The 27,115-nt window shown below is 32.7% G+C and overlaps 2 protein-coding genes across 2 annotated transcripts in view; one reads left to right on the top strand and one right to left on the bottom strand.

Moving 5' to 3' along the window:
- The first annotated feature begins 2,387 nt into the window (after positions 1-2,387).
- On the top strand, positions 2,388-13,526 carry LOC111714408 (glutamate receptor 1). Its single transcript, XM_023489509.1, has 20 exons — positions 2,388-2,474; positions 3,078-3,126; positions 3,332-3,457; positions 4,918-5,012; positions 5,282-5,376; positions 5,758-5,813; positions 5,861-5,921; positions 6,108-6,146; positions 6,534-6,571; positions 6,629-6,695; positions 6,753-6,840; positions 7,229-7,307; positions 7,467-7,536; positions 9,061-9,165; positions 9,820-9,888; positions 10,556-10,630; positions 10,817-10,909; positions 11,778-11,852; positions 13,217-13,289; positions 13,404-13,526. The coding sequence occupies exons 1-20, from the start codon at positions 2,459-2,461 to the stop codon at positions 13,451-13,453; spliced, it is 1,419 nt and encodes a 472-aa protein (XP_023345277.1). The 5' UTR covers positions 2,388-2,458; the 3' UTR covers positions 13,454-13,526.
- A 562-nt stretch (positions 13,527-14,088) lies between these two features.
- LOC111714416 (uncharacterized) overlaps positions 14,089-27,115 on the bottom strand; it is a 32,673-nt gene continuing 19,646 nt past the window's right edge. Inside the window, exons 5-11 of the mRNA XM_023489519.1 lie at positions 24,168-24,278; positions 23,302-23,424; positions 22,555-22,683; positions 21,363-21,486; positions 18,961-19,051; positions 18,438-18,537; positions 14,089-15,287 (exon numbers count right to left, since the gene is read on the bottom strand). Coding sequence (XP_023345287.1) covers positions 15,045-15,287; positions 18,438-18,537; positions 18,961-19,051; positions 21,363-21,486; positions 22,555-22,683; positions 23,302-23,424; positions 24,168-24,278 — 921 coding nt within the window. The 3' untranslated portion in view covers positions 14,089-15,044. The remainder of the gene's footprint in view (positions 15,288-18,437; positions 18,538-18,960; positions 19,052-21,362; positions 21,487-22,554; positions 22,684-23,301; positions 23,425-24,167; positions 24,279-27,115) is intronic.

Below are 27,115 nucleotides of genomic sequence, written 5' to 3'. Positions count from 1 at the left end.
AATTACACGAGTTAAAGCTTATTTTGATAGTAGACATTATCAGACAAAACCAAAAATCATTTACAAAGATGATTTCGAAATCGCCATTTAAAGGGACTGTAAAGGAAAAATGAAAGGGGGTATAGGTCGAAAGCTGAGGATCTCAGCTTTTAAACGATACCATTGAAGACATCTATCTGATGTTCCTGTCTCGAGAAATTGACATAAAACTGTGTCGAAATTATACCAAAACAGGAACATCAGATAGATGTCTTCTATGGTATCGTTTAAAAGCTGAGATCCTCAGCTTTCGACCTATACCCCCTTTCATTTTTCCTTTACAGTCCCTTTAATTCCCATAAATTCATAGAAAATCAACATTCAAACCTTAATATTTTTTCTGGTTGAGCTATTCATCAAAACTTTTTTTACAAGGATTTACATCAATTCTTCATATAATAAATAGTTGTTTTTTAGTTTACTAAGAGCAGCAAAAGTAAAAAAAAAACAAGAATTTAGAATTCAAATAGTTTATAAAGATTTTTCTTGTTCGGGTTCAGTGCAAACAAATTGAGTTGCCTTCACATCTATATCGGGTAAGTGAAAATTATGTGAAATAGTTAAACATTCATTGGTTGGAAATTATGAATAGTGAGAAGAAGTTTAACTTACCATACATAGTTAAACTACTTTTCGTCATCCAATAAAGGTTGGCTTAGCACAAAGATGCACATGTTAATGTATGACAAACTAGGTTAATAGGCACCATATATCACAGAAAATCATGATTTTTATCATTAAACGTTTTTTTAAAGAAAATGATAAACCAAAAATTTAAAAGTTTTCTTCACAAATACGGGTGTACAGAGTATTGTTATGACTTGGACAAGATTTATTGTTACTGAGGGAGCCACTGGAAATTCAGTGTACTGTGTCTTTGAGGGTATTAATTGTTACTCCCCCAGGTTAACCCCCATAGACCCTCGGAGAGGGAGTAACATGGAAAATACGTCCGAGGATCAACAGAACTTCCCAAAAGATCAGAATATTCATCGTGATGATCAGAAGATTGATCTGGAAGATCATGAGGAGATAATGGATGACGATCTGAAGCAAGAAGCTGAAGATCAAAGGATCCTTGTAGAAAATGTGGAAAGTTTGAACAGAATATCTGAGAATATTGAAATCAATACAAAATGTATTTTTCTTATAGCCCATCAGGAATCCTTCTTTATTAAAGTTCTAGTGTTCAAAATTAGAAAATAATTCATGTTAAAATAAGTTTATTATTCTCATTATTTTGATTATTATATCGGATTGAATGAAAAGTGAGAATTAGTTAGATTTAATTTTTCCCTAATAAATGAAGTCAAGTATAACCACACTAAAGAAGTAGTTCAACTTTTCGTACTTAGTTCAACTGCTTCTCGCTTTTCATTATTTCCGACCTCAAACAATTCTGCTATTTTTCAAATTCAAAAAGTGTTTGCTTATGTTCGGTTAAGCATGAAAAGCTCGTATGCCGACATTTTTAAAAGCATTTGTAAATTTCTCCTCTTCTATAAACGAAAACTTTAATCAATATTTTCATTATATATCTTTATATCAAAGCTCCTGGCTCAAATAAATATTCTTTTTAAAGTACCCGGCATTGCCCCTAAAAAAAATTAATAATTTTGAAAAAAAATTCAAAATTTTGTTTCGCCATAAGTTACCCGCAAGTTACCCATAGGTTTCCTCAAAAAAAAGTTAATCAAAGGAATTGAGTCTTTGGAACAAAATCAAATATTTAAACCCCAATATCTTTAGAACCCGATGGCGTAAACTTTTGATATTTCAAACTCAGATTACTTGATTTAACAGAATTCATAGTTTGAAATATCTAAGGTCTACAACATTTGGTTCCAAAAATATAGTGATTATAAAATCAGAGTTTGTGGCAAAAACTCAATTCCTTTGGTTTTGAGCGAAGAGCTTTATTACATAAGAAGACAAATATATCAATTAGCAATATATATGTTAGCTTAACTGACCAAACATCATTTAACCAAAGGATTTGAGTTTTTGCCACAAACTCTGATTTTCTAATTTCAAAATCGTTGCAACCCAATGTCGTAGACCTTTAATATTTCAAACTATGAATTCTGTTAGATCAAATAATGTAAGTTTGAAATATCAAAGGTTTACATGATAAGGTTGCAAAGATATAGTTTTTACACAAACTGAATGTGTCGCAAGGACTCAATTCCTTTGCTGAATTCTTTTGAGGGAACCCTTGAGTGTACCCATGGGGGTAACACAGGCTGAAAAAAATTTCCAATTCGAATTTTTTTTGTGTTTGTAAAATTCCACAGACAACGCCAGGCGCTTCAGCTAATGAAAGATATTTTTATAGATGGATAATTAGGTGCAGGGGCTTAATAATATTAAAATAAAAGGCAGAAGTCCTACACTGATATTTCTTCAAATACAAGAAAATATGAAAATCAATTTAGGCATAATTCATCATTTTACATCTAATGGAATTAACAATCGTTATGGTAAAAATGCATTTACAAATAAAATCAATAAAGTTTATATAAAGCAGTTATTTTAAACAATAAAAAGATTGAAAATGCTGACAATCATAGAAAATGATATTCTATAAAAAATTCTTCTGTTTCTTTGAAAACTATGCAATATTGCAATCTGCTGTCTATAAATGTCCTATCAACAGTATAGACAAATATTGCAATCTAAAACCATCTTAAAATTGGGAAACTCTGAAATAATATTTCCTCTTTGGACATTAAATTATGCCTGGAGTTTTCTCGTTAAAAGACAACTAACTTAGAATTTTTCAAGGGGATCATGGAGTAATCTATTAATATCATCTTGGGTTTCATGAGTTTTGACCGGTCAGATATCTAAACAAATAAACAAACTTATTTTTATATTTCTATAAAATTTTAATAAATTTCTTTCCCTTAACGTTTTTTGGATTGAAGTACAAAATTTAATCAGTTAAAGCGTTTAATTTTAAGATAAAAGTGGAACGTTATAATTTTGTATTAAAAACAAGCATGAAAAATATCTCGTAGAATTATGAAACTAATTAGATGTACCTTACGTAGCAATTCAAAGTAATGGACAATCTTTTTTGTACAGGTAAACACGTTTATTGAACGAGAGACAGACAATATTAAAATTAACACAAAGATATGTTTGTGGAGTTTAAAAGATATCAAATGTAAAAATCACATATAAAATATTCTGATAAGGTTTTTTAACATTACTTTACATTTCTTGTGCAGAATTGTAGAATTTTGCAGGAATAATGAAATTATAAAAAAATTTGTATTTGATATTTCAGAAATCAGCACGGGGAAATATTTCCTGGAGTTTGGTCGAGTAAATATTCTAAACTTATGTACAAGGGTTTAAAGGGTGTACATGATAATACGGCTGTACTCCAATCTAATAAGGGTCACTTTATCAGGTGAAATAAAAATATTTGGCTTTAAATATATTATACAACATATATATATTTTATTTTTTAACATTTATTTTTTATAATTCATTTTTTATAATTTTTATAATATAAAATGGTACGAGGCATAGCTAATAATTTCAAATATTCATCTTTTTTCTCCTTTCTCCATTTGCACGTCCGCAGTTTCTCTTTTTCTTGCCTCTCTTTGCATCTTCCTTTTATGGCGCTGCTGTTGAAAGAATGTTTACGAGTTGCTGTCTTTGCGCCAGTATAAGACAGTTCAGGATCACCCTTTCACTGTATAGATGTACCCAGTACCCACCTCCGATTTTTGTTTTGCTTAATTGCAATTGCCGTCTCATTTCTGAACATTCTGTCTACTTGCATGTGCTAGGTCACCACTCCTGCACTTCAAGTTAGTTATTATTTGCAGCCAGGGAGCAATAGCTTCCATAGGCTATGAACCGCACATTTATACTTTCCTGTACAAGGAGGGGTGTTATTCAACAAAGGATAATCAAGTGACCCGCTCAGAGGTCATTATGTTATAGAATCCAGAAGAGAAATGTCCTCAAGTCTCATTTTGCTGCTTGTGAGAAGGTTAGATGGTAGGTAGAGTGGAGATGAGGATAAGGGTTTGTAGGAGTGGCATTTTAGAATTTCATTAAAATCATTCCATTTGTCCACATGTTATACTGTTTCCCAGTCCAGCAGAATTCCCTAGGAAGTATTGCATTTAATGTGCACCGCTGCATGCAGAATGTGGAGTTTTCCCCTTTTATCAGCTCTGGACAGGGCCCTTCCAGAAAAGGGCTCTGATCGCTAAGTGGAGTGGATATAAAACCGGATTAGTATTGGACATATTAGGTCTTTTTTATTTGTATAGCTTGACTTAGTACCCCAGCCGTGAGCACTGTAGTTAAGAAGGAGGCTGGCTAATTGAGCACAGGGTTCAGGGTCGCTTGGCCTTCCCTCCCTCCATATGTGCAGACACCTTTCTCAGCGTCCACTGCAAGTATAAGTGCAGAGAGCTTTCTAGCAGAGCTCTGCTATCCTAGGCTTTAGGAACGCAACTGATAATTTTTTTTATCATGCAACGATATGACCCACAAAGAATGAGACTTCAGACTCTGAGACGACTTTCCGGAATCTATAAAGCCTTTTTTTCAAATTAATGGTTAGCTTGAATTCATCCCTTGATTTTTTTTGATGGACCTTTCGGTCGTCAATAAAAAGTTTCATTTTTTACTTACATATTTACACATATTTTGTTTTAAAAGTCACAAATTTTTAAAGCAAGAAGAATTTGGTGACATTTTTACTCTTTTTTAAATTTTAAACTTGTAAATTAGTCCCGTTACTTTATAGAATAGATAAACTTTTATTTTCCTTTGCAAAGTTGAAATTTATTTTTTTATTTTTATAATTAGAAGTAATCAACTAAATTTTTATGAAATTATTTTTAGGATAGCGTACAATAATTATAAGCCAAGGTTCTATTTTGAGAATAATAAATGTGATCAAGGAACTTTTGAAGGATTGTACTTATGTACTTATATAGGTAGAGAACTATGTTTTTTAAATATTAATTTATTCGTTTAATCATAAAATCTTAAAAATAAGTTTGATTCGATGGTAAACCTGATTCGATTTCTGGAGAAAAAAAAATAAAAATCTTAACCAAAACCAAAAGCAATGTATATGACTTAAAAGGGTCCTTCTCAAAAAAAAGTTTGACATACAAAATCTATTCGTTCCATGCCTCCTCTTTAAAAATTCATGAAGTATTCCTATAAAGAATATAAGATGTGTCCAACTACTTATATTTAGAGTCAAGGAATTTGTCGAATGAGTTTATAGATTCAGATTATCTGTGGGGAAGCTACGATAACAATACTGGAACCTGGAACGGGGTTGTAGGAAAGGTTGGTTCAGGGACTGTTACAAAGTTGTTTGTTTAAAAAGGGACTGTTTACAATATTTAAGAATAAAATTGTGTCTTTAATGATTCACATTGGTATTTTTAAACTTTTTATCTACATGTTAGAAGTTAGAAGGAGCCTTAAAATTATGTCCGTATTTTACTTAAATTACTTTAAAAAATCGAAATTATCAACATCTAATTCGGTATTTCGAAACAATGCTCAAATTTTTTATTCCTTTCAATGAGTTCATTATCACAAACCAGCCAGCGGCTTTACTTTAAAGCGATTTGTGGATTTCTACGGCAAATACATGCAACATTTTTCATTTTTAGTTAAGATGATTTTGGGTCAATGTTTAATTTTTAATGTTGTCTACCATAGGTCGGATACGGAAATGCAGACATTGGAGTCACATTTATATCCTATACTTATGAAAGGTATTCAATTTTCAAAATTAACAAAAAATGCTTTGTTTTGTTTTTAGAATTCAGTTTGTAGCGTATACCCTGCCCGTGGGTCTTGATGTTAGCAACTGGATTTCAATGGTGAAAGCAATTTTATTATTCTTCAGCCTTCAAGAAGTCAAAATTTTCATATTTCTTTACTTCTGTTCTTCCATTTTATTTTACACTTTAATGTAACACATTCAATTCACATTTTTAAAACTCAGTTTAATCTGAAACAAAATGGCCGAGAAGTAAATATTAAATCATGAATAAAATGGTATTTAGTATCCAGGCAAGGTTTCTCCTGCGACTAATATTGTGAAGGTTAGTATTAAATTTAGCTTAATTCGCAAACAATGAGTTTTAAAGATAAAAAAAATCTCGGAAAACATTTGGATTTGGTTTTCTTGGCAACCTAAACTCTTTAAAACTGTGTACTGAGTGTAAACATCTTTTACCGGCCCGACCTGGCCTAACCTAAATTAATGTACCGTACCGATTTTTTATAACGTCGTTGCCCGGCTGAGTTCATTCACTGTTAAGTCCGGTTCATTTCAAGAACCGGGCCGACATCTAACCAGCTAGAGGGAGCTGTACAGTACACATGCAGATTATACCAGGGAAAACGGGATGGTACACCAAATGAACCAGCCGCTTCTAGGGAAATTCATGTTTTATTGTGTCAATTTGAAATTATCTATTTCATTTTAGGTGTTTGATACCAAGGGTTGGATTGCTATAGGTATTTGGTGAGAGTACGCATTAAAAGTTTATTTTTTTCATGTTCTTACAAATAATTGTTTTAGTACTTTAGCTATTGGATTTGCATTACTTTTAGTAAGGTTTGTGGGTCAGGATATAGAATTCAAACAGGTATTTTGTTATGATCCATTTTTAAGAATTGTCTTTTCAATTTTAATTATTTATTAGCCTGATGCTGTTCTGGTGATGCTAATGCCTTTGGCAGTATTAAATGCTGAACAGATGCCAGATTGGTTTATTTTGAAAACAACTAGAGGTATGTATTGTATTTTTTTGTTATCTAGAGAAATCAAGATTGCCTACTCTCGATGCACTATTAAATTCTATTCTTTTGGTTGTTCATAGTTGATCCTAGATAGTTTAGTGAAATCAAAAACAATTGATATTTTTGACAGATTTTAGCTTTTTGTTAATTTGCAAAATCTTAAATCCAAAAATGTGAAGCTCTTTTCCCCTTCACCTATTCCCCCTTCTATAATTAACACATATCCAGATAAAAATACATAAAAATACATAAAATACATAAAAATACATAAGAATACATAAAAATACATAAAAATACATAAAAATACATAAAAATACATAAAAATACATAAAAATACATAAAAATACATAAAAATACATAAAAATACCCATATTTCTAGTTATTTCTGGAAGTATTTTATTAATGTTCTGGTCTCTAGCTTCAACCTTACTTACTCTAGCATTCTCATCAAACCTCAGGTTATTCTGAAATTTGTTTTAAAATTCCTTGTTTCGAAAAACGGGGCAAACACGGAGATTTTTTTTTTGCAAAGTATGACTTCTAAGCAATAAGAAATAAAGCCGTGAGTAGTAAAATGATGTACTAAAATTGCATTCATGAAAAAAAAAATATTTTAGGGCAATTATTCTGACCCCAACATATGCCACCCCTATAGACACTGCTCAACAAATAGTTCAGGCAAATAAGGTAAAATAGATCACGTGACACGTGCCTCCAATGGATTTCCAGAAGGTTTGTGGGCCTCCAATGGTTTTCCAGAAGGTTTGTGGGCCTCTAAGGGATTTCCAGAAGGTTTGTGGGCCTCCGAGGGATTTCCAGAAGGATTTTGGGCGCCAGCAGGATTTCGGTTTTGAGCCCCCCACCCCCTTGACAGTAAAAAATGTTAAGCCTCCGTACCCCGGGAACAACTCTTGAAACAGCCTGTAATGATATCTGCAGTAGCTGTATCTCTATCTATATACTTTACCGCTCTTATCATATTTTGTATTATAGTTCTATCCTTAGTTTTGTTACCTGGCCGGTCATACCGGTCTGTATAATCATGTTTATAAATAAATCAGTTGAATGCAATCTGCAGTTGTTCAGTATAGACGGAATCAGCCTGGGTAGGCTAATTAGAGTTAGAGGTGGTTTAGCAGACATCAGTCCGGGTTAACTGACAGTTAGAGTTTGAGGCAGTTAGCCATACCACAGTCGGGATTGACTGATAGTTAGAGTTTGAGGCAGTTTAGCCATACCACAGTCGGGATTGACTGATAGTTAGAGTTTGAGGCAGTTTAGCCATATAGCAGTCGCGATTGACTGATAGTTAGAGTTTGAGACAGTTTAGCCATATAGCAGTCGGGATTGACTGATAGTTAGAGTTTGACACAGTTTAGCCATATAGCAGTCAGGATTGACTGATAGTTAGAGTTTGAGGCAGTTTAGCCATATAGCAGTCGGGATTGACTGATTGTTAGAGTTTGAGGCAGTTTAGCCATACAGCAGTGGGGATTGACTGATAGTTAGAGTTTGAGGCTGTTTAGCCATACAGCAGTGGGGATTGACTAATGGTTAGAGTTTGAGGTAGTTTAGCCATAAAGATTAAGTTTGTTGTGATGTCTAATTTGTATTATATGTGGATGGTAGTAGGAACAGAGTTTTGAGTTGAGCAACTCTGTTTTTGTCTGAACATGTACGCTTGGATTGATTATTCTTTTTTTGCACCTATTGTGATTTGTTAAAATTAAATACACTAACGCTTAACTTAATTGTGGTACCGATATTTTGAATTGCTAGTTTGATGAGGCATCAAATTGTATCCCATTCAGTATTTGTAAACACTCTTTTTAACTTTTGAAATCGGTTCTAGAGGATACATCTCTCCTATGAACAGGGCTAAGCTCAAAATTATATTTAAATCCATACCATTTTCGAATTTCCTGCAAAATATTCTAACTATCCTTTGTTATCCTTTCATCCTACTTCATATTTGTAAATAGGAAAACCCAGGACCGGGATTAGTATAACTCCCTCTATAAAACATGTATATATATACATATACTTTATATTTGTATTGTTACAACATTATATGCAATATGACTAACATTCAACTAGTTTTGCATATATTTATCTGTATGATTTTTATATTGCATTATCTGGAACTAACCATATGACGCCTCTTAAATTAAAAAAAAAATTATAAAAAATGATTAAATTTTTCCAATTTAGCTTGCTGTGCTGGAGGACTCGACTTGGCAGTTAGAGTTCCTACAATCCTCTCCTAACCCCTGGCAGCAACAAGTTCTTAAACGATACAGGAATAGAGATGTAGAGGTATTTTTTAATAAAATTCTCTATCTCTATTCCGAACCGTAATCCAGTCCAGAATTGAACCTTATCGAGTATCAAATCCGGGCAGTGTTTACGGCTTTGAACCTCCTTCCCCTGCACTTTAGTATAATTTCAAAAATCCTGTTTATTTTTTCCTCTAGCCTTCCAAATTTTCTTTGTTGTTGAAACGATCTAATGCCCGAAACAGATAAAATGGTTCTTTAAGCGTTCAAGGGAAATGTGTTAGATAATTTCCCAAAGGCATTTTCCTAAGGGCGACCTCCCAAGTGACAATTTCCCAAGTGAAAATTTCCCAAATGTGCAATTTCCCAAGCAGAAACTTCCCAAAGGTTGTGTTAAGCCTTCTAAGGCGCCGCAGGCTGCAATTGGAGGCCCGAGCGCCATAGCTTGCACAGGATAATGGGGGGACCAAGCGCTGCGGCTAGAAATGTCTAGGGACCGAGCGGCTAGGACAGACTTGTGAAGTTGCCGCTTGGAAAACTGCACATTTGAGAATTTACCACTTAGGAAACTACCCTTGGGAAGTTGCCGCTTGGGAAAATGTCCTAGGGAAAGTACCTAACATCAAGGGAAACACTATTTCAATCATTTTTCTTTCTTATTTAATCTTAATAATATATAAACCCCCTGTTTTAGAAGCAGAGTTGGGAAGATCTAATCATGAGTTTAGTATATAATCCTAATGATGTAATCATTGAAGCTGAGGTTTGGATATATTAATTTTTAAAGGGACTGACGTTGTAAGTTCAAGTGTCACTCCATTAAAAATTGGGCATGCGTGATTCGGAGAATGGGACAGTAAAGGAAAAATGAATTTATAAGATGAAACCAAAACATTTTAGGAGTTCTATCCCTAGATAAATTATCTATTTATCTAGGGTTCTATCTAATGTTCCTGTCTCCAAAAATTTATATAAAGCAGTGTCAAAATTATACCAAACTTATATATTTAAGATTTGGTATAAGGTCCTAGAGGAGCCTGAAAAACTCGGGTTTACTCCTATTATTATTTTAATTAATTAATTTTTCTTTTTCAATTGATATAATTGATAAAATAGTTGATACGTCTGTATCATGTGACAAGAACTCCCACCAATGGTAGTGCTGCAATATATATGTCACATGTCTCTAAATCACGTGACAATGATCATGCACTGCCATTTCTCGAGACAGGAACTTCATAAAGGTCTCGATAAACTCCTGAAGTCTTAGGTTTCAGCCGTAACCCCCTTTCATTTTTCTTTTACAGTCCCTTTAAAATGATTTAATTTCATTTTTTCTTAAAATGTCCCTTTAAGTTGATTTAATTTCATGTTTACTTTACAGTCTTTTTAAATGATTTAATTTCATTTACAAATTATTTTCTTGTCAGGACAACGTCTTGTATTTTGTCCAACAAAACCCAGACCTCGCTAATCTTTCCAGGCCTCCATTCTACTTTAGCAAGGTAGACCTCCATTCTACTTTAGCAAGTTAGACCTTAATTCTACTTTAGTAAGAAAGACCTTAATTCTACTTTAATAAGGAAGACCTTAATTCTACTTTAGTAAGAAAGACCTTAATTCTACTTTAATAAGGAAGACATTATGCATTATAAATTCCCAGTAAATAACCCTGTATACTTTAATTTAAGGAACTTCTACGGCCCTACCATTCGGGCTGGGTTATTCAGAAAGAATCAAAGTGGGAAGACGACATTAATATGCATATTCTTTACTGTCATCAGGTATTACAGTGTGTCCCACGAAACAGGACAGTAGCAAGACGACTTGAAAGTCGTCTTTGATCTGAGAATTTATTTGAGACATTCAGTCGTCAGCCGTCATGTATAACAAAATAGCAACAAAATTCTCCTTTATAATCCAAAATCTCGTATAATATAGAAAGCACAAAAATGGTAGATCACATTTAGGAAATGTCAGGAGGGGTAGTTTGTAATCACTATCTCTAGAATTTTACTTCTAAAATTAGGTTGACAAATAAATGCATCAAATTATAGTAAAATCAAAAACGACGTTCAAGCCGTCTTGCTACGGTCATGTTTCGTGATACATCCAGTATTATTCTAAAATTTAAGCTAGTGATAACTTTTATGTCGTCTTTCATCTTTGCGGGTTTTTTTCGTAAACACTATGGGTTAGTTGTCTCGTCAAAACAATTACCAAATGAAACGCTGAATGTACGTCAAGATATCCAAAAATTCATAGACCCACACAAGGGGGGGGCAAAAGGATTCAGCCCCCCTGGATCTGTAAAATTTATGGTTGTCAGGGGGTTTTCAGGCCCCCGCCCCGAAAGAAGATAAAATTTGAGTCCCCTCCCCCCTCGGCTGGGACAATGGAGTTACAATCTTTTTTCCTAAATAAATTAAATGATTAAACATGAAAGCGTCATCCAAAAATAAAAATATGTATTTGGTCGAGCCTTTATAAACATAATTAAACCGTTTAAAATTAATTTGAGTTTTTATAAAGGATGGATTTGATGTTTCAATTTTCCATCTTGAATAAGTTTCATTTAAGTTTAAAATGTTTATTTAGTCGATCCTTAGTAAACATCCTACCCTTCTAAATTCAACTTGTGTTATAAAAAAGGCTGGATTTGATGTTTCGATCTTCAATAAGTTTGGAAAAGATCGTTCAGTTGGAAAGAATCCAGTTTCTGATCAGGTAATAACATTTCCCTAGTGTTTATATTTCCAACATATATTGTCTGCCTTTTTTGTGCTTTCAGTATTACCATAATTTCATATATGTTTAAGACAATTTCGGGTTTCTTAAAAAAATAAAATTTATCTTCTGAATATGAAATCAAGAAGTTTACTACTACAACTATGTAAATATATTGTTTCGTAGGATACCACTTAGATTGTAAACCACATTTTGGAAAACTTGTACACTCTTAAGGATCTTTTTGTACACTTTTTATTTAATAGTTCAATTTCTCAGTCGTATTACCCTTGGTAATACCCTGAGATAACTCTAGAGTTAACCCTAGTTCCAGTTTCTTAGACCTTCAATACCCTGGGTTACGATCGACTCTAGAGTAAAATTACCTAGGGTAGAGAAAACTCAGGGTAGACCCTGAGTTTTACCCAGGGTAGAATGCGCTAACAGAGACCAGAAAATAAATAAAAGATGATTGCATAGTTTAGAAAAGCGAAATAATATATTTACGATAAAATAAAATAAAATTAAATCACTTGGAAAAAAATGAGTTTTTAAGCAGGTAATTTTTCTTTATGCCCATCCATTATTTCTTTAACAAAATTGATGCCTGAAAATTTTTTTAATTTTTTTGTTGTGATAAAAACAAGAAAATCATGATATAAAAACAAGAAAATCATGATTTAAAAAAAATAGTTTTTTTCTTATTATTTCTTTTAGTTTTTATTAAAATTCAAAAAAATTTTATTTTTATTTTTTCATTTTATTTAAGTCCAATAAGAGATGACGACTTTAAAACCCAACACATATTTGTTGACGTAATTTTATACACATGCGCAATAAGCAAGTTTTATGTATTTACCCTGGGTAAACTAAATACGTATTGTTCAAGAAAAGCATGCATTATTCTATTCTCTTTGATTATTCTACTCCAGAGTAATTTTGGACTACCCAGAGAAATCGGAGGAAATTTCTACCCAGGGTAGCAGTTAACTCTAGAGTAAATCTACGCTAGAGTTAACTCTAGGGTTTTAGAAATCTTTAAGAAATTGGACTAATCAGTCTAGAATTCGGGGGGTGGTTAAGGTTTCCTTTATTAATTTTCAAAAGTTTTAAATTTCAAACTTAGGGAAAGTTCCGCTTAAGGCCTTTCCTGAACTTAATTGACGTATCCGGGAAAAAATATAGTCTGTATTTCTCTACCTGATTAAAAGTCGGCCCGATACTTCAAATTAACTGGAATTACGGCGAAAATACTTCACCGCCCCTCCTCAACTCCCCTTGGTTAAATTCGGAGTACGCGCTTGCATTAACTAATTAGTTATTTTTAGTTAAATCATAAATAGGGATAACTGTTGTTTTTTTAGGAAAAATTAGGCATAGAACATCTTCTAGTTGCGTTCTTTATTCTTGGTTCAGGCTTTATTTTAGCATTATCAGGTATCATCAAACAAAAATCTTTTAACAAGATAATATCTAAAATTTAAAGATTAAAATTTAAAAAGAGTACTTTCTATAAGAATAGATTTTGTTAAAATTCTTTTATTTGTTAAGGATTTAGTGTGGAGGTCATTGTGTCAAAGAAGAGAAAATATGATGTGTAACAAAACCGAGCTTTAAAGTCTTAAAATAACCTATGTTAACGTTAATAAATCTTAAATTAGCCTGAGCTAAAAACTTTAGAATCAATACTCGATCTCCTCATCGTGCTAATCTGCAGATTAATGTAATCTTTATTTTGAGGATTAGGAAGTGCCAAAAATTCAACCAATCAGAGTGTCGGTTGAATAAACCGAACAGCTAATCAGAATCAGGAAAATTTTAAAGACAATCATTAAGATAACTCTAATTAGTCTGAACCCAGCAAGGATATCCAAAAGATAGTCTGAAAAAAAAAAAAAATATTAACAAACCTTATCATACTAACCTAATGTTGTAAGGGACCTATTTTGAAATACCGAAAATCTTCCATCTTTTTTCAAAAATTTGATATTATTTTACAATAGTGCGTGGCTCACTTAAGCCTCCAATTGAGAGTTCAGACTCTAGCGAGCTCCAGTCTAAGCGAGTGACAGTAATAAGACATTTTTAACAGTTAGTAGTTGTAAATTTGGACTGTCATTACTACTGATCCTATGAACTACTGAAACAAATTGTTTTTCATTTCAACCGTTTTATTTCCAGAAGTTCAAAGAACATCTTCTAGTTTTGTTAATTACTTTAGTCTTTTAATCATACGAGGTATTTATTATTTTATTATGAAGCATTGTAGAGCAGAGCCACGTTCAAAATGTTAACGTTGTTTAACAGATGATTATAAAAATAAACTGCGTTCTCGGAGAGAATCTAACTTTTGAATCACAGAACAATCTGTGAAAAAAACATCTCCAAACTGAGAACATATAATATTATGTTGTTTAAAAGATGATTATAAAAATGAACTGCGTTCTCGGAGAGTTTCTAACTTTTGAATCACAGAACAATCTGTGAAAAAAACATCTCCAAACTGAGAACATATAATACTATGTTGTTTAAAAGATGATTATAAAAATAAACTGCGTTCTCGGAGAGTTTCTAACTTTTGAATTACAGAACAATCTGTGAAAAAAACATCTCCAAACTGAGTACATATAATATTATGCAGCAGACAACATTTTAAAGTCCTTTTAAAATACATTTTTTATCTTCCAGTTTTCCAATTTCTTTCAGAAACTTGGCAAGTTATTTTTAAAGATTTGAGATTGAATAAATTGGTTTATTTGATCAGTATGAATATTTGATGCAAGAAGGGTAATAGTTGCACCATGCTACACGGTACAATTCTACATACAATACAATTACTAAGCATTGATAATACATTAGTTGACAGTGTACTTAAATATAAACAATAATTATAAGAGGGTTTAGCTAAACTTAAAGTATAAATTAGCTAGTAAGTTCATTCATTTAATACAGTACGTGAATTGGAATCAATACGTCGATTGGGATCAATACGTTAAATGTAATCAATACAATTTACAAAAGTTAATGTTACATCATTAAATATCATATTGAAATAAAATGAGATCTGCCAACAGTCAAAGAGTGGGATATGTTTGTACATAATTCGCAAATGCATCGTCAGCCATTGCTTTTAAACCTTAAAAAGTTTAGAACATGTCAAATAAGTTTATAATGAGTAATTTAGTGTTCAGCTTAGTCTTCTTTATGAAGAGGAGTGGTTTCATTTTCAATAGTCTTTTCATCATCCTTTTTCTCGGGCTCAGCGTCCTTCGAGTCGTCTTCCTTTTCTTTCTTGGCAATGTCGTCTTTCTCGGCAGCTTTATGAATGTCGTCTTTAATGATGTCAATTTCATCCTTTTCCTCACTCGTCCAAGTAACCGTGGTCAGATCAGGGTTGAGGTTGGCATTCTCTCCCATTGGTCCAAGCTCACTAACCTGAAAATTGTTAAGTGTTGAATACAGCAAAAATAAAATGGATTTTAATCGATTATATAATAAAGATTCTTTGGTTGGTCAATAATGAAGAATTAAGAGTTTCATCGGTAGTTCCTAGCTCATTGAGAAATGTAAAGCGTTGAAAAAAAACAAAATATAAGGACATTATTAGATTGATTATATTTGAGAAAAATATGGATTAATAATTATTAATCCACATTCATCTTTTAAATCCTTACAAATCAAACGGTGGAAAGGAATTTTTGGATTGGCATGGGGGTGGACATCTCAATTGATAAAGAGCTAGTGAAATATGTTTAGAAAATAATTCTCCCTCCACTATTCTAATTCCACCCAACCATAAATCTCTACAGGACTGTAGCTAATGTTAATTCAAAATAATATTCTAAATCTTGACCACCCCTAAATCATCCAATGTTTCCTCATATCATATTTATGATTCCTTAAGCTTGAATAGAAACGAACTTAGTATACAACATTGGCCAAAACATTTTGAACATCTTTGTTTTAAAAGAAACTTGTTCTCATAGTAGAAACCCATACATTTTTCTCTCGATAGAATAAAATTCAACATCTGAATTTGGGCTAGGACTTTTATGAACTCAGGCTGAATGGTTTTGAAGGCAAGTTAAGGATTAAGAGGGTTTACAGGGAAAGGGGGTGATAGAAATATTTAAGGAAATCGAAAAGATGTGAAACTCTAGAATTGAAGATTGTGGTATTAAAAATATGAGATATTAAAATAAAAAAGATTAAGACAGTTTAAGATTTCTTATCTAAAAGAGCCCTCTGCCCTACTGCTACTGCCTGACCGTCTCTCATTAAATGTGATTGCCCAGGGCCAAGTTAAACCCAAAATATACATAACAGATGGACAAATTTTATTCAAATAAACTCCATATAAGGTTAACATTCTATCAGAGCATCTAATCTACTAGAAATTTCCAAATACACCTCGAATAGGAGTTCAAACTTAAAACTGATAATCAGTAATTATAAATTATGTTTAAAATGTAGATTTGTTCAATTAAATTTTGTCTCTAATTGTTAATCATATCATAGTCTAATATTCGTACAGAAAAGATGCAGGAAAGATTTTTTCAGAGTTTTAATACTTTTACCTTTTTACTCTTTAACGGTTTTTTTTGTGATTTGGATTGTTGCTTTAACTATTTAAAATGCGTTTTCATCTTTTTTTACCAATTTTTGTTCTATTCTTAAATCAAGATTTATCCAAGTATTTAATTTGACTGTATCTTGACAGCAGAGTTTTAATCTGGACTATATATCAACAAGGTATCTAATCTAACTATCTATCTATCTAACAAGGTATCTAATCTAACTATCTATCTATCTAGCTAGGTATCTATCTATCTATCTATCTATCTAACAAGGTATCTCTAGCTAGATATCTAACTAGCTAGGTATCTAACTATCTATCTATCTATCTATCTATCTATCTATCTATCTATCTATCTCTCTATATAGCTAGGTATCTATCTATCTAACAAGGTATCTAATCTAACTATCTATCTATCTAACAAGGATCTATCTATCTATCTATCTATCTATCTATCTATCTATCTATCTATCTATCTATCTATCTATCTATCTATCTATCTATCTATCTATCTATCTCTCTATATAGCTAGGTATCTATCTTTCTAACTAGGTATCTAACTCTCTCTATCCAACTAGGTATCTAACTATCTGTCTAGCTAGGTATCTAACTACCTATCTATCTATCCAACTAGGTATCTAACTCTCTCTATCCAACTAGGTATCTAACTACCTATCTATCTATCTAGGTATCTAACTATCTCTCTATCTAGCTATATATTTAACTATCTCTATATCTATCTAGGTATCTAAATATCTTTCTATCTAGCTAGGTATCTAACTATCTCTATATCTAACTAGGTATCTAACTCACTATCCAACTAGGTATCTAACTATCTATCTAGCTACGTATCTAACTACCTATCTATCTATCCAACTAGGTATCTAACTCTCTCTATACAACTAGGTATCTAACTATCTATCTAGCTAGGTATCTAACTACCTATCTATCTAGCTAGGTATCTAACTATCTCTCTATCTAGCTAGGTATCTATTTATCTCTATATCTCTCTAGGTATCTTAATATGTCTCTATCCAACTAGGTATCTAACTATCTATCTATCTAGCTAGGTATCTAAGTATCTAACTATCTATCTATCTATATATCTATCTATCTATGTAGCTTAGTATCTATCTAGGTATCTAACTCTCACTATCCAACTAGGTATCTAACTATCTATCTAGCTAGGTATCTAACTACCTATCTATCTTGCTAGGTATCTAAATATCTATCTAGCTAGGTATCTAACTATCTCTATATCTATCTAGGTATCTAACTATCTCTCTATCCAACTAGGTATCTTACTATCTCTCTATCTAGCTAGGTATCTAAATATCTAAACAATCTCCCTCGCACTAACTAGGTGTCTAAACCCTGGTCTAGACAGGATTACAGATTATATGGCGAGGGGGGATTAACTTTTAAACGATCATTTTTGTAAGTATTTTTAATTGAATCCCGTCCTGCTTTCTATACCATTTTCATAAGCAATGAAGAGCGATTTTAACCAGGCAGTCGAAACGAATGAAATAGTACGTCAAAAAATAAGAATTTTTTGATTTTATTTGATTTGAATTTAATCCAAAACGTATCCGATACCATTTCAACTGATTCAAACTGGTAAGATACAATCTAAATCTTCTGATATATGAATGATGCTAGCGAAGGGTATGAACAAACCCAACATAAGAATAAGATGTAATTCAACTGGAGGGTTACCCGAAAGAGATAAGACTATGGAGGATGATCAAAACCATTGAGAGTAAAAGAAAGTTCGTTTTTGGGTTGAGCCTCTTCTGTTATTGATCATTTTCTGTCATGAAGATTCAGAACAAAATGTACAGAATTTATTAGACCTTGAGAAGAATATTTTCAGGGTAGGCAACCAAAAATAATCCTCAAGCAGTCAAATTTAAAGAACATTAGGTTGTTATTAAAGTTTCATCCTTGTGTGTAAGCCTGCACGTCATCGGGCTCAACTGTTTAAAACCTTTGCAAAACAAACTTACATTGAGATCCTTCCCGTTTTTGATAATTGTCGGATGTGCTTCCTCATCCTCTGTTCCGTCATCATTTGCTCGAACTGCTTTCCAGTTCCTCTTAAACACACTGAAACAAACAGATTTGTCAAACACAAATAATGAATTGACGACCCATTCTTTGTAAATTATTGTCATTTTTCTATCTGTATTCATAAATGTTTGCATATTTTATTTAAAAAATTTTCTGCAGAAATTCTTTAAAAGTTAAGATTTACCATGTGAACATGAGATATTGCATGTTTTCAACCTTTAAACTTGTTTTTTTTAAAGATCTTTTGAAGAGAAGAAAATTTTTTTTTTAAGTTATACTTTACGTTGAGTTTGAAAAAAAGCGCAATAAATTTTATTCTACATTTTCTCATTTTTTGTAACCAACTGTACAGTGTAAGCAGTAAAAGAAAGAAATGTATAAGATAAAGAACCCTGGTTTTTCATAAGGGAAGAAAACTGTATGTTTTCATAATCTGAGTAATGAATAGTGTTTTTATACCTGTAGAAGCAGGGATGAAGCTTCCTCTTATAATGTAGACCGAACACTAGAGATGTTGCCAGTACAATAAACAGTATCATAACTGCTACTCCTGAAATAGGAATAAATGTAAATTTATAATTTTTTGTAGAAATACTTTCCCCCCCCCCTCCCCCTTCTTATTCTTGGACCCCCTTCCTCTACTTAGTAATACTAAGATATAGAATATGAATAAGTTATAAAATCTAAACAAATAAACTATTATTTTTGATAAGATATTATGAAGAAATGCACCTGACTCATTTTTAACAAAAAGTTAGAAAAATTTGATGTCATTGTTGTTTGCTTAAGTACATGGTGCAAAGTGGAAATTTACCAAATAAAATGTAGAGGTTGTGGACCTGGTGGGAAAATCAAAATAAAATTGACAAGGAAGAGAGGTAAACTAAGCAAAAGGGAGAATTTTCATGTGACAAAATAAAAATATTGATGCTTGTAAATTTCAAGAATGAAAAAGGAGAATTATCTGAGAAAAGAAGACAAAGAACGCGGCAGGAAGCATAAAAAACATGGGTAAAAAGGAACAGGAGAAGGATGAGAAGAATAGAATAATAATTAATAGAAACAGATAAAACAAGATAAGGATGAAAAAAAAAGAAGGAACGGGAGAATGAAGAGAAGGATAGAATATAGACGAATAGGAATAGAAGGATCAAGAGAAGAGAAGGATAGAATATAAATGAATAGAAAAAGAAGGATCAAGAGAAGGAATGGAAGGATAGAATATAGATGAATAGGAATAGAAGGATCAAGAGAAGAGAAGGATAGAATATAGATGAATAGGAATAGAACCACCAAGAGAAGAGAAGGATAGAATATAGACGAATAGGAATAGAAGGATCAAGAGAAGAGAAGGATAGAATAAAGATGAATAGGAATAGAAGGATCAAGAGAAGAGAAGGATAGAATATAGATGAATAGGAATAGAAGGATCAAGAGAAGAGAAGGATAGAATATAGATGAATAGGAATAGAAGGATCAAGAGAAGAGAAGGATCAAGAGAAGAGAAGGATAGAATATAGATGAATAGGAATAGAAGGATAGAATATAGACGAATAGGAATAGAAGGATCAAGAGAATAGAAGGATCAAGAGAAGAGAAGGATAGAATATAGATGAATAGGAATAGAAGGATCAAGAGAAGAGAAGGATAGAATATAGACGATTAGGAAGAGAAGGATCAAGAGAAGAGAAGGATAGAATATAGATGAATAGGAATAGAAGGATAGAATATAGACGAATAGGAATAGAAGGATCAAGAGAAGAGAAGGATAGAATATAGACGATTAGGAATAGAAGGATCAAGAGAAGAGAAGGATAGAATATAGATGAATAGAACAGAACCACAGAAGGATCAAGAGAAGAGAAGGATAGAATATAGATGAATAGAACAGAACCACCAAGAGAAGAGAAGGATAGAATATAGATGAATAGAACAGAACCACCAAGAGAAGAAAAGGATAGAATATAGATGAATAGAACAGAACCACCAAGAGAAGAGAAGTATAGAATATAGATGAATAGGAACAGAACGACGAAGAGAAGGAAGAGAAGTATCGAATATAAAGGAACAACAGAAAGAGAAGGAGGAAGAAGAGAAGGAGAGAATATAGATGAATAGGAACAGAACCACCAAGAGAAGGAAGAGAAGAATCGAATATAAATGAACAAGAGAAGAGAAGGATGAGAAGTATCGAATATAAATGAACAACAGAAAGAGAAGGAAGAAGAAGAGAAGGATAGAATATAGATGAATAGGAACAGAACCACCAAGAGAAGGAAGAAGAAGAGAAGGATAAAGAGAAGAGAAGGATAGAATATGGATGAATAGGAACAGAACCACCAAGAGAAGGAAGAGAAGTATCGAATATAAAGGAACAACAGAAAGAGAAGGAAGAAGAAGAGAAGGAAAGAATATAGATGAATAGGANAAAAGGAAAAAAAAAAAAAAAAAAAAAAAAAAAATTGAATAACATAAGAAGTGGAGAAGAATAGAATATAAAATTGAATGATCCGGGAGGACAAAATTGAAGGATCCCGGAGAATGAAAAGAAGGCTACGGGAGAATGAATAGAAGGATCCGGGAGAAAGAAATTGAAGAATCCGTAAGAAAGAATAGAAGGATCCGGGAGAATGAATAGAAGGATCAGGGAGAAAGATCAGGGAGAAATAATAGAAGGATCAGAGGGAATGATTAGAAGGATCCTGGAGAAGGGAAGAAGGATCAGAGCGAATGATTAGAAGGATCCTGGAGAAGGGAAGAAGGACCAGAGAGAATGATTAGAAGGATCCTGGAGAAGGGAAGAAGGATTGAATATGAGTTTAGCAGAAGGAACAAAGAACGAGAGGAGAGAGATCAATTACCAATATGAACCCCGCTATCAGCACTATCAGCATCAGGTACAGGGGTCTCCTCAGGAACATCCTCCGACCTCTCACCAGCCTCGCCAGCAGGGTCCACAGGGGTCAACTCATAATCTTCCTCGTACTAAATTTTAAATATATTCTGAATATAACATTTCGTCGAGTTCATAAATATTCTAAGGAAATCCATTTATCATGCATCCGTCTTTTCTTTTCTAAACCTTTTTTACGTATTAGTGCAAAAACATCGTTAGACCAAAAATGGTCTTTTATTAGTCTATAGAAATCTTAATCTTTATTGACAATCATATCATATCCGCTATTCACGCTCTTGGGCAAGATTTTATTTTAAGGTAATCTTCAAAAAGGAAATGTTTAAAAGACTTAATTTGTAGGGTTGTATGTCCGATTCACAACGGTACCCTTGAAAAGCTTTTTCTCATCAAGAATGAAGGAGAATTCTGAGTCTTTCTCTTTAAAACAGGATCATTTTAATATGTGGTTTCTTTATTAAGGTGAGTTGGTGCAAACAATGGAGTAGCACGACAATATCTTTTATATTATAGATTTGATAAAGGTGTATAGGGTACCGTTGTGAATCAAATATTATCCATGGTCGCTTAAAAATTTCTAACAATGCCTATGCCGTTGCAAACCCCTAATTTGCTGATATTATCTCATTAATTAGACCCAATTTTGTCTCAACTTCTTATGGCATGCGAACACAATCTGATTCTAGAGCTTTAGTGCATACTTTTTGCAATTATAATAATCATAATTATCTTGGTTTTCAAGCTTGCACACTGCACAATAAGGTTACAGGCAATGTTAGGTTTTGCAAATATATCCTTGCCAAAATCATGAAAATTTTTTTAGCAAGGATATTAATCAAGATTGACTTGTAAAGGTTGAAACTATGGGGAGTATTTTAAAACAAAAGGTTTTTTAAAGAAGTTCTGATTGGATTTATTTTAGTATAACCAACCAACCAACCTGCTGATATATCAAGCATAGATATAGGACAGGATATATAATCACAGGGGATGGGGGAAGACCTTGTTATATTCATGGTACATTTTTGTGTTTTGAACTATTCATTGGTCGAGAGGGGGGCATAAATTCCGCTTCTCAGGTGCCCGAGGGGAGGGGGGATATAAACCTTACTATAATCTCTTATAATTATTTATCACACCTCATCCTCATCTTCTGTAGTGCTAGATACAGTTGTGGTTGTTGTGGTTGTTGTCGTAGTAGTTGTTGTGGTAGTTGTAGTAGTTGTGGTTGTTGGAACCTCAACAACCACCTGGAACTTCTGGGACGCCTGGTAACAAATATTTTGATTAAAAATAGATTTAAAATTGTTATACCAAATTAGACATAAAAAGGTATAATAGACAAATAAGCTTTTGTTAAACATGTCGAATTTTAATTTCATTAAAGGAAGTGACAGGCAATGCAAAATATTTTAATTGAAAATGCAGTTTAGAAGAGAAAAGGTTTAACGACATTTTGAAGAAAACTGCGAAGAAACAACAAAGGTAATAATGATAATAAAATTCATGATGAAGTTCATACCACGGCTTTCATCGATAATTTCTTTTGATAAATATGTCATTAAACAGAAAATTAGTGTATACAGTAATTTTTTTACAAGTTTTGTCCGGGTTATTAGATAATTGTAAAAAAAAATTCATATATTTGTCAATTGGACAAGTTTCATTAAAATAAAGAATGATAATTAAAAATATCACAACTTTTGATCCAAATAAGTGCCGAGTTTTTCTTTCTTGATATTTTGACTAAATATCTAAATATTGTTTGTCAGGCATATTACACATTTATTCTTGACATCTTATAGTTAACCCTTTGTCACTTAACTTTTGCTTTCTGTGATTTTCATTTTTCTCCGTTTGCGTGTTTTTAATCTCTATGGTCTTACCTTTGCTCCCTGTCCCCTCTCTCCTCCCCTGATATACTCTTCCAGGTCACATGACCACTCCCCGGTATCTTCAGGACCAGCATTGCGGATTTCTACTCCACACTCGTAATAATCATAACGACCCTGGAGTGGAAAAAATATATCAAAAAACTATGACGGACGGAATGAATTTTTAAACAAAATTTTCGACTAAAACATCACGTTTATTTAGCACAAAGGGGTGTCAGGGGGGGGGTCAGCGATGTTGAGTTTACACCAAAAAAAAACTTTTATTCAAGTCAAATATGGGTCGGTCGCTTAAGCAATTTGTTAGAGAAGTTTCTAAGTCGTCGTTATGTTGAGTTGAAGTTCTAAAATATGACGGGAAACTGGTAATTTCCGTGAAAACTATTAAAATGAGTATTTTAAACACGAATAAGAGACGATACAAATACTTCGTGCGCTTGCGACGCCCCCAAATCTTTTACTAATGGTTGTTAGAATTTCTTTATATATCTAGTAGATGTTTTTCGCAGTCTCCTAGATGTTGGGTTCTTTCCCAAAGGCAATTTTCCCAGTAGCAACTTCTTAATAGTATTTTCACAAGTAGAAACTTCCCAATATTGTGAGGTTAAAAGATCCATTCAAGGATAAATATATGAAATGGAACACTAATTTAAAATTAAAATCATTATAAATCAATGTAAGCTACAATTTTTACATTTTTTGTAAATTAAAAGATTATCAGAATATATTTATTTTGTCCATTAGATATCCATAAAACACAAGACACATGCATTTTAAGATGAGTATTGTGATAAAACAGTCACCNTGCACTCTGACCCCTAAAATATTCCACCGTGCGCCGTCTCTAACAGGAAGGTTACCTGGTATGAAGCTCTGTCTGCATAAGCATCACAATCAGCTACAGTAAGATTCCAAGCTGCTCTTTTCCATTCATAATCACAGATCTTATCTTCATGACGGAATGTACACCACTAAAAAAAAGAACATAGGCAGGTAGGTTACTTAATAGGTAGAAAGGTAGGGAATGAGGTATGAAAGTAGCTAGATAAGTAGGTAGGTAGGTAGCTTAGTAGGTAATAGGTATCCAGGTACGTGTACCTGGTAGGAACTTAGAGGTAGGGACTAGGGCGGGAGGTAATAAGGTAGGCAATAAGGTAGGTAGGCATCTAGCTAAGTAGAAAGCTAGATTAATAAGTAGGTTCTTAGGTAGTTTTGGGTAGGGAGGAAGGTAGATGGTTATAGATCAATGGGTAAGTAGTAAGATATGCAGGTAAGTATGTAGGTTTAGTTAGGTCAAGTAGTTAGGAAAGCTAGTATGATAATAAATGAAAAATTCTCAAAATAAAAAATATTATGTTACAAATGTATTACAAATATTAACATTATAATGTATTTGTATAAAATATAGTGCTTTCTAAAATCTATAGATATACAATAAATATATTATATTTGTAAGACTGTTTAATGTTAACCAATAAATCTGTAAAATACCTCAATATATTTCCTTCCTGTGGAGATAATATCAAAAATTGAGAAGTATTGAAAAATAAAAATTCTAGATTCTCCTACCCCATACCCCTCCCCCCCCTTTCCGAGAAACTGGTATTTTTAGGGTTATCTGCTCTAGATCTTGGCTCCAGGGGGGGTCCTAAAATAAGTGGGCCATCTAGGGGAAGGGAAGATTTATTGAGCCACCCTCCCAACCCATAGGATAATGTACAGTGAAACCCATAGAAAAAATTAAAAAAAGAAAGACGACATTACGCTGTTGTTATAACCCAATAGTTTCACCAGTAGCTGTGTACATTGCACAATTGCTGTGATTCATTTTCATTGGACAAATATAAAATCATAACTAGAGTCTTAACAAATGTATTCCTATTCCACAGTACTAAGGGTCTTACTGGGAACAAATGAAGAAAAAGGTTTAGAAATAGACATTAAACTTTAGGGGTCTGTTGTATGATTAATAGATATAAATGCCCCTAAAGAAACTGCTAAAAATTCCATATAATTAACTGCTCGTCAATCACTGCTGCCGTTGCAAACTAAAGCCCTAGGATTAGGTGAGGAAATTATTATCATGTACAGGGTGTCCCACGAAACATGACAGTAGCAGGACGACTTGAAAGTCATCTTTGATCTTTGAATTTATTTGTGTCGTCAACCTACTTTTAGATGTTTGATTCTTGAAACAATAGCCAAAAATTATCCTAGTCCGAGCATTTCCAAAATGTGGTCTGCCTTTCTTGTGCTGTCAAAAGTCAATATTACCGGAGATATTAAGAATTGCTTTCAGATTTCATTTTTATTAAATAAAATCAAAATTGTCGATATCTGAACGAAATTCTTCAATCTCCGGTAATATTGAAGGCACAAAAAAAGCAGACCACAATTTGGTAATGTTAAAGGTAATATGATCTGTTTAAACCTACTAATTATTTACAAAATTGTATCTATATGAATTTTCGTATAATTTTGACACAGTTTTATATCAAATTCTCGAGACAAGAACATCTCAGATAGATGTCTTGTATGTATCGTTTATTGGCTGAGATTCTCAGGTTTAATCCTACACCCCCTTTTCATTTTTTCTTTACAGTCCCTTTAAGAAAAGGATATTTTATGATTATTAACTTTTTAATCTTACTTCTAAAATTAGGTTTACGAATAAATGCCGCAAATTTTTCAAAGATCAAAAACGACCTTCAAATCGTCTTGCCACCGTCATGTTTCACAGGACACCCTGTGTCTTATATATCTTACATATCTTACATATCTTACATATCTTACATATCTTACATATCGTACATGAAATTTACACACCTTCTATGTAAAATTATATTACATTCGTTGAGAAATACTTCAATAAATCCGTTGAAATAAATATTACTGGTCAGATTTTAGAACATCTGTATCTTGTACACAAAATTTATATAGGATCCATGATATTTTAGCTTTAGGCGAGTAATTACCATTTCTACCATCTATCACAGTATAATTAATACACCATGCGATTATACACATTTGAAATAGGAAAAAGGTGAAGGGTAGGAGGGGGGAGGGGGGAGAGGGAGGCTACAGGGTGTGATTGTATGTGTATTTGAATATTTTCCCAATAGATATATACCAGCATAAATCTACAGGAGTACAGCGTACACCAGTTAAATTGTTTAAAATAAATAGTCTAACATTAACCCCTAGCCTCCTAGCTCTTGTTCCAAAATAGGGTAAAATAAATCTCAACTGACCTACTTTCTGCGTAACAACTAACGACAAAGGTGCGTAATGTGTTTACGCACGAAACTTATTACAAGGATGGTTTAGAATAATTGACAAGATAATAGAATAGTTAAAAAGGAACTTTCGAATGTATGTCCGATTCACAATAGTACCCTACCCCTTTGTCTAACCCAATCATTACTTGTATAAACGTTTAAATATTTAAATATTTAAATATAGAATATTTCACTTTATAAATGGAGGGTCACTTGAAATTCGGTCTCTAGTAGTAGTACCTTTAGAAATAAATTCCTTATCATAAAATAAAAAAAAAATAAAATTTTTTTAAAAATCTTGAATTGAATGTGGGCGTATCGGTACCTAGAGGGGGGGGGGAGATTAGAAAAAAATCTACCCACATTAAAGTCCAAGATGGTAACCACAGTCTTTTCATTCTTCTAGCTTCCTTAGTTTCATGAAGCAACTAATCAACCGAAAAATTGCATATCCCGAAGCTTTTTTCACCCGTAGATAATATATCAAGTACAGATTTAACTTCAGCAAAACATTCGGAAGGTGTGTATTA

This window comes from Eurytemora carolleeae, unplaced genomic scaffold, assembly GCF_000591075.1.
Source record: "Eurytemora carolleeae unplaced genomic scaffold, Eaff_2.0 scaffold530, whole genome shotgun sequence".
Classification (NCBI taxonomy): Eukaryota; Metazoa; Arthropoda; class Copepoda; order Calanoida; family Temoridae; genus Eurytemora; species Eurytemora carolleeae.
This window is presented reverse-complemented; position numbering and strand designations above follow the sequence as displayed.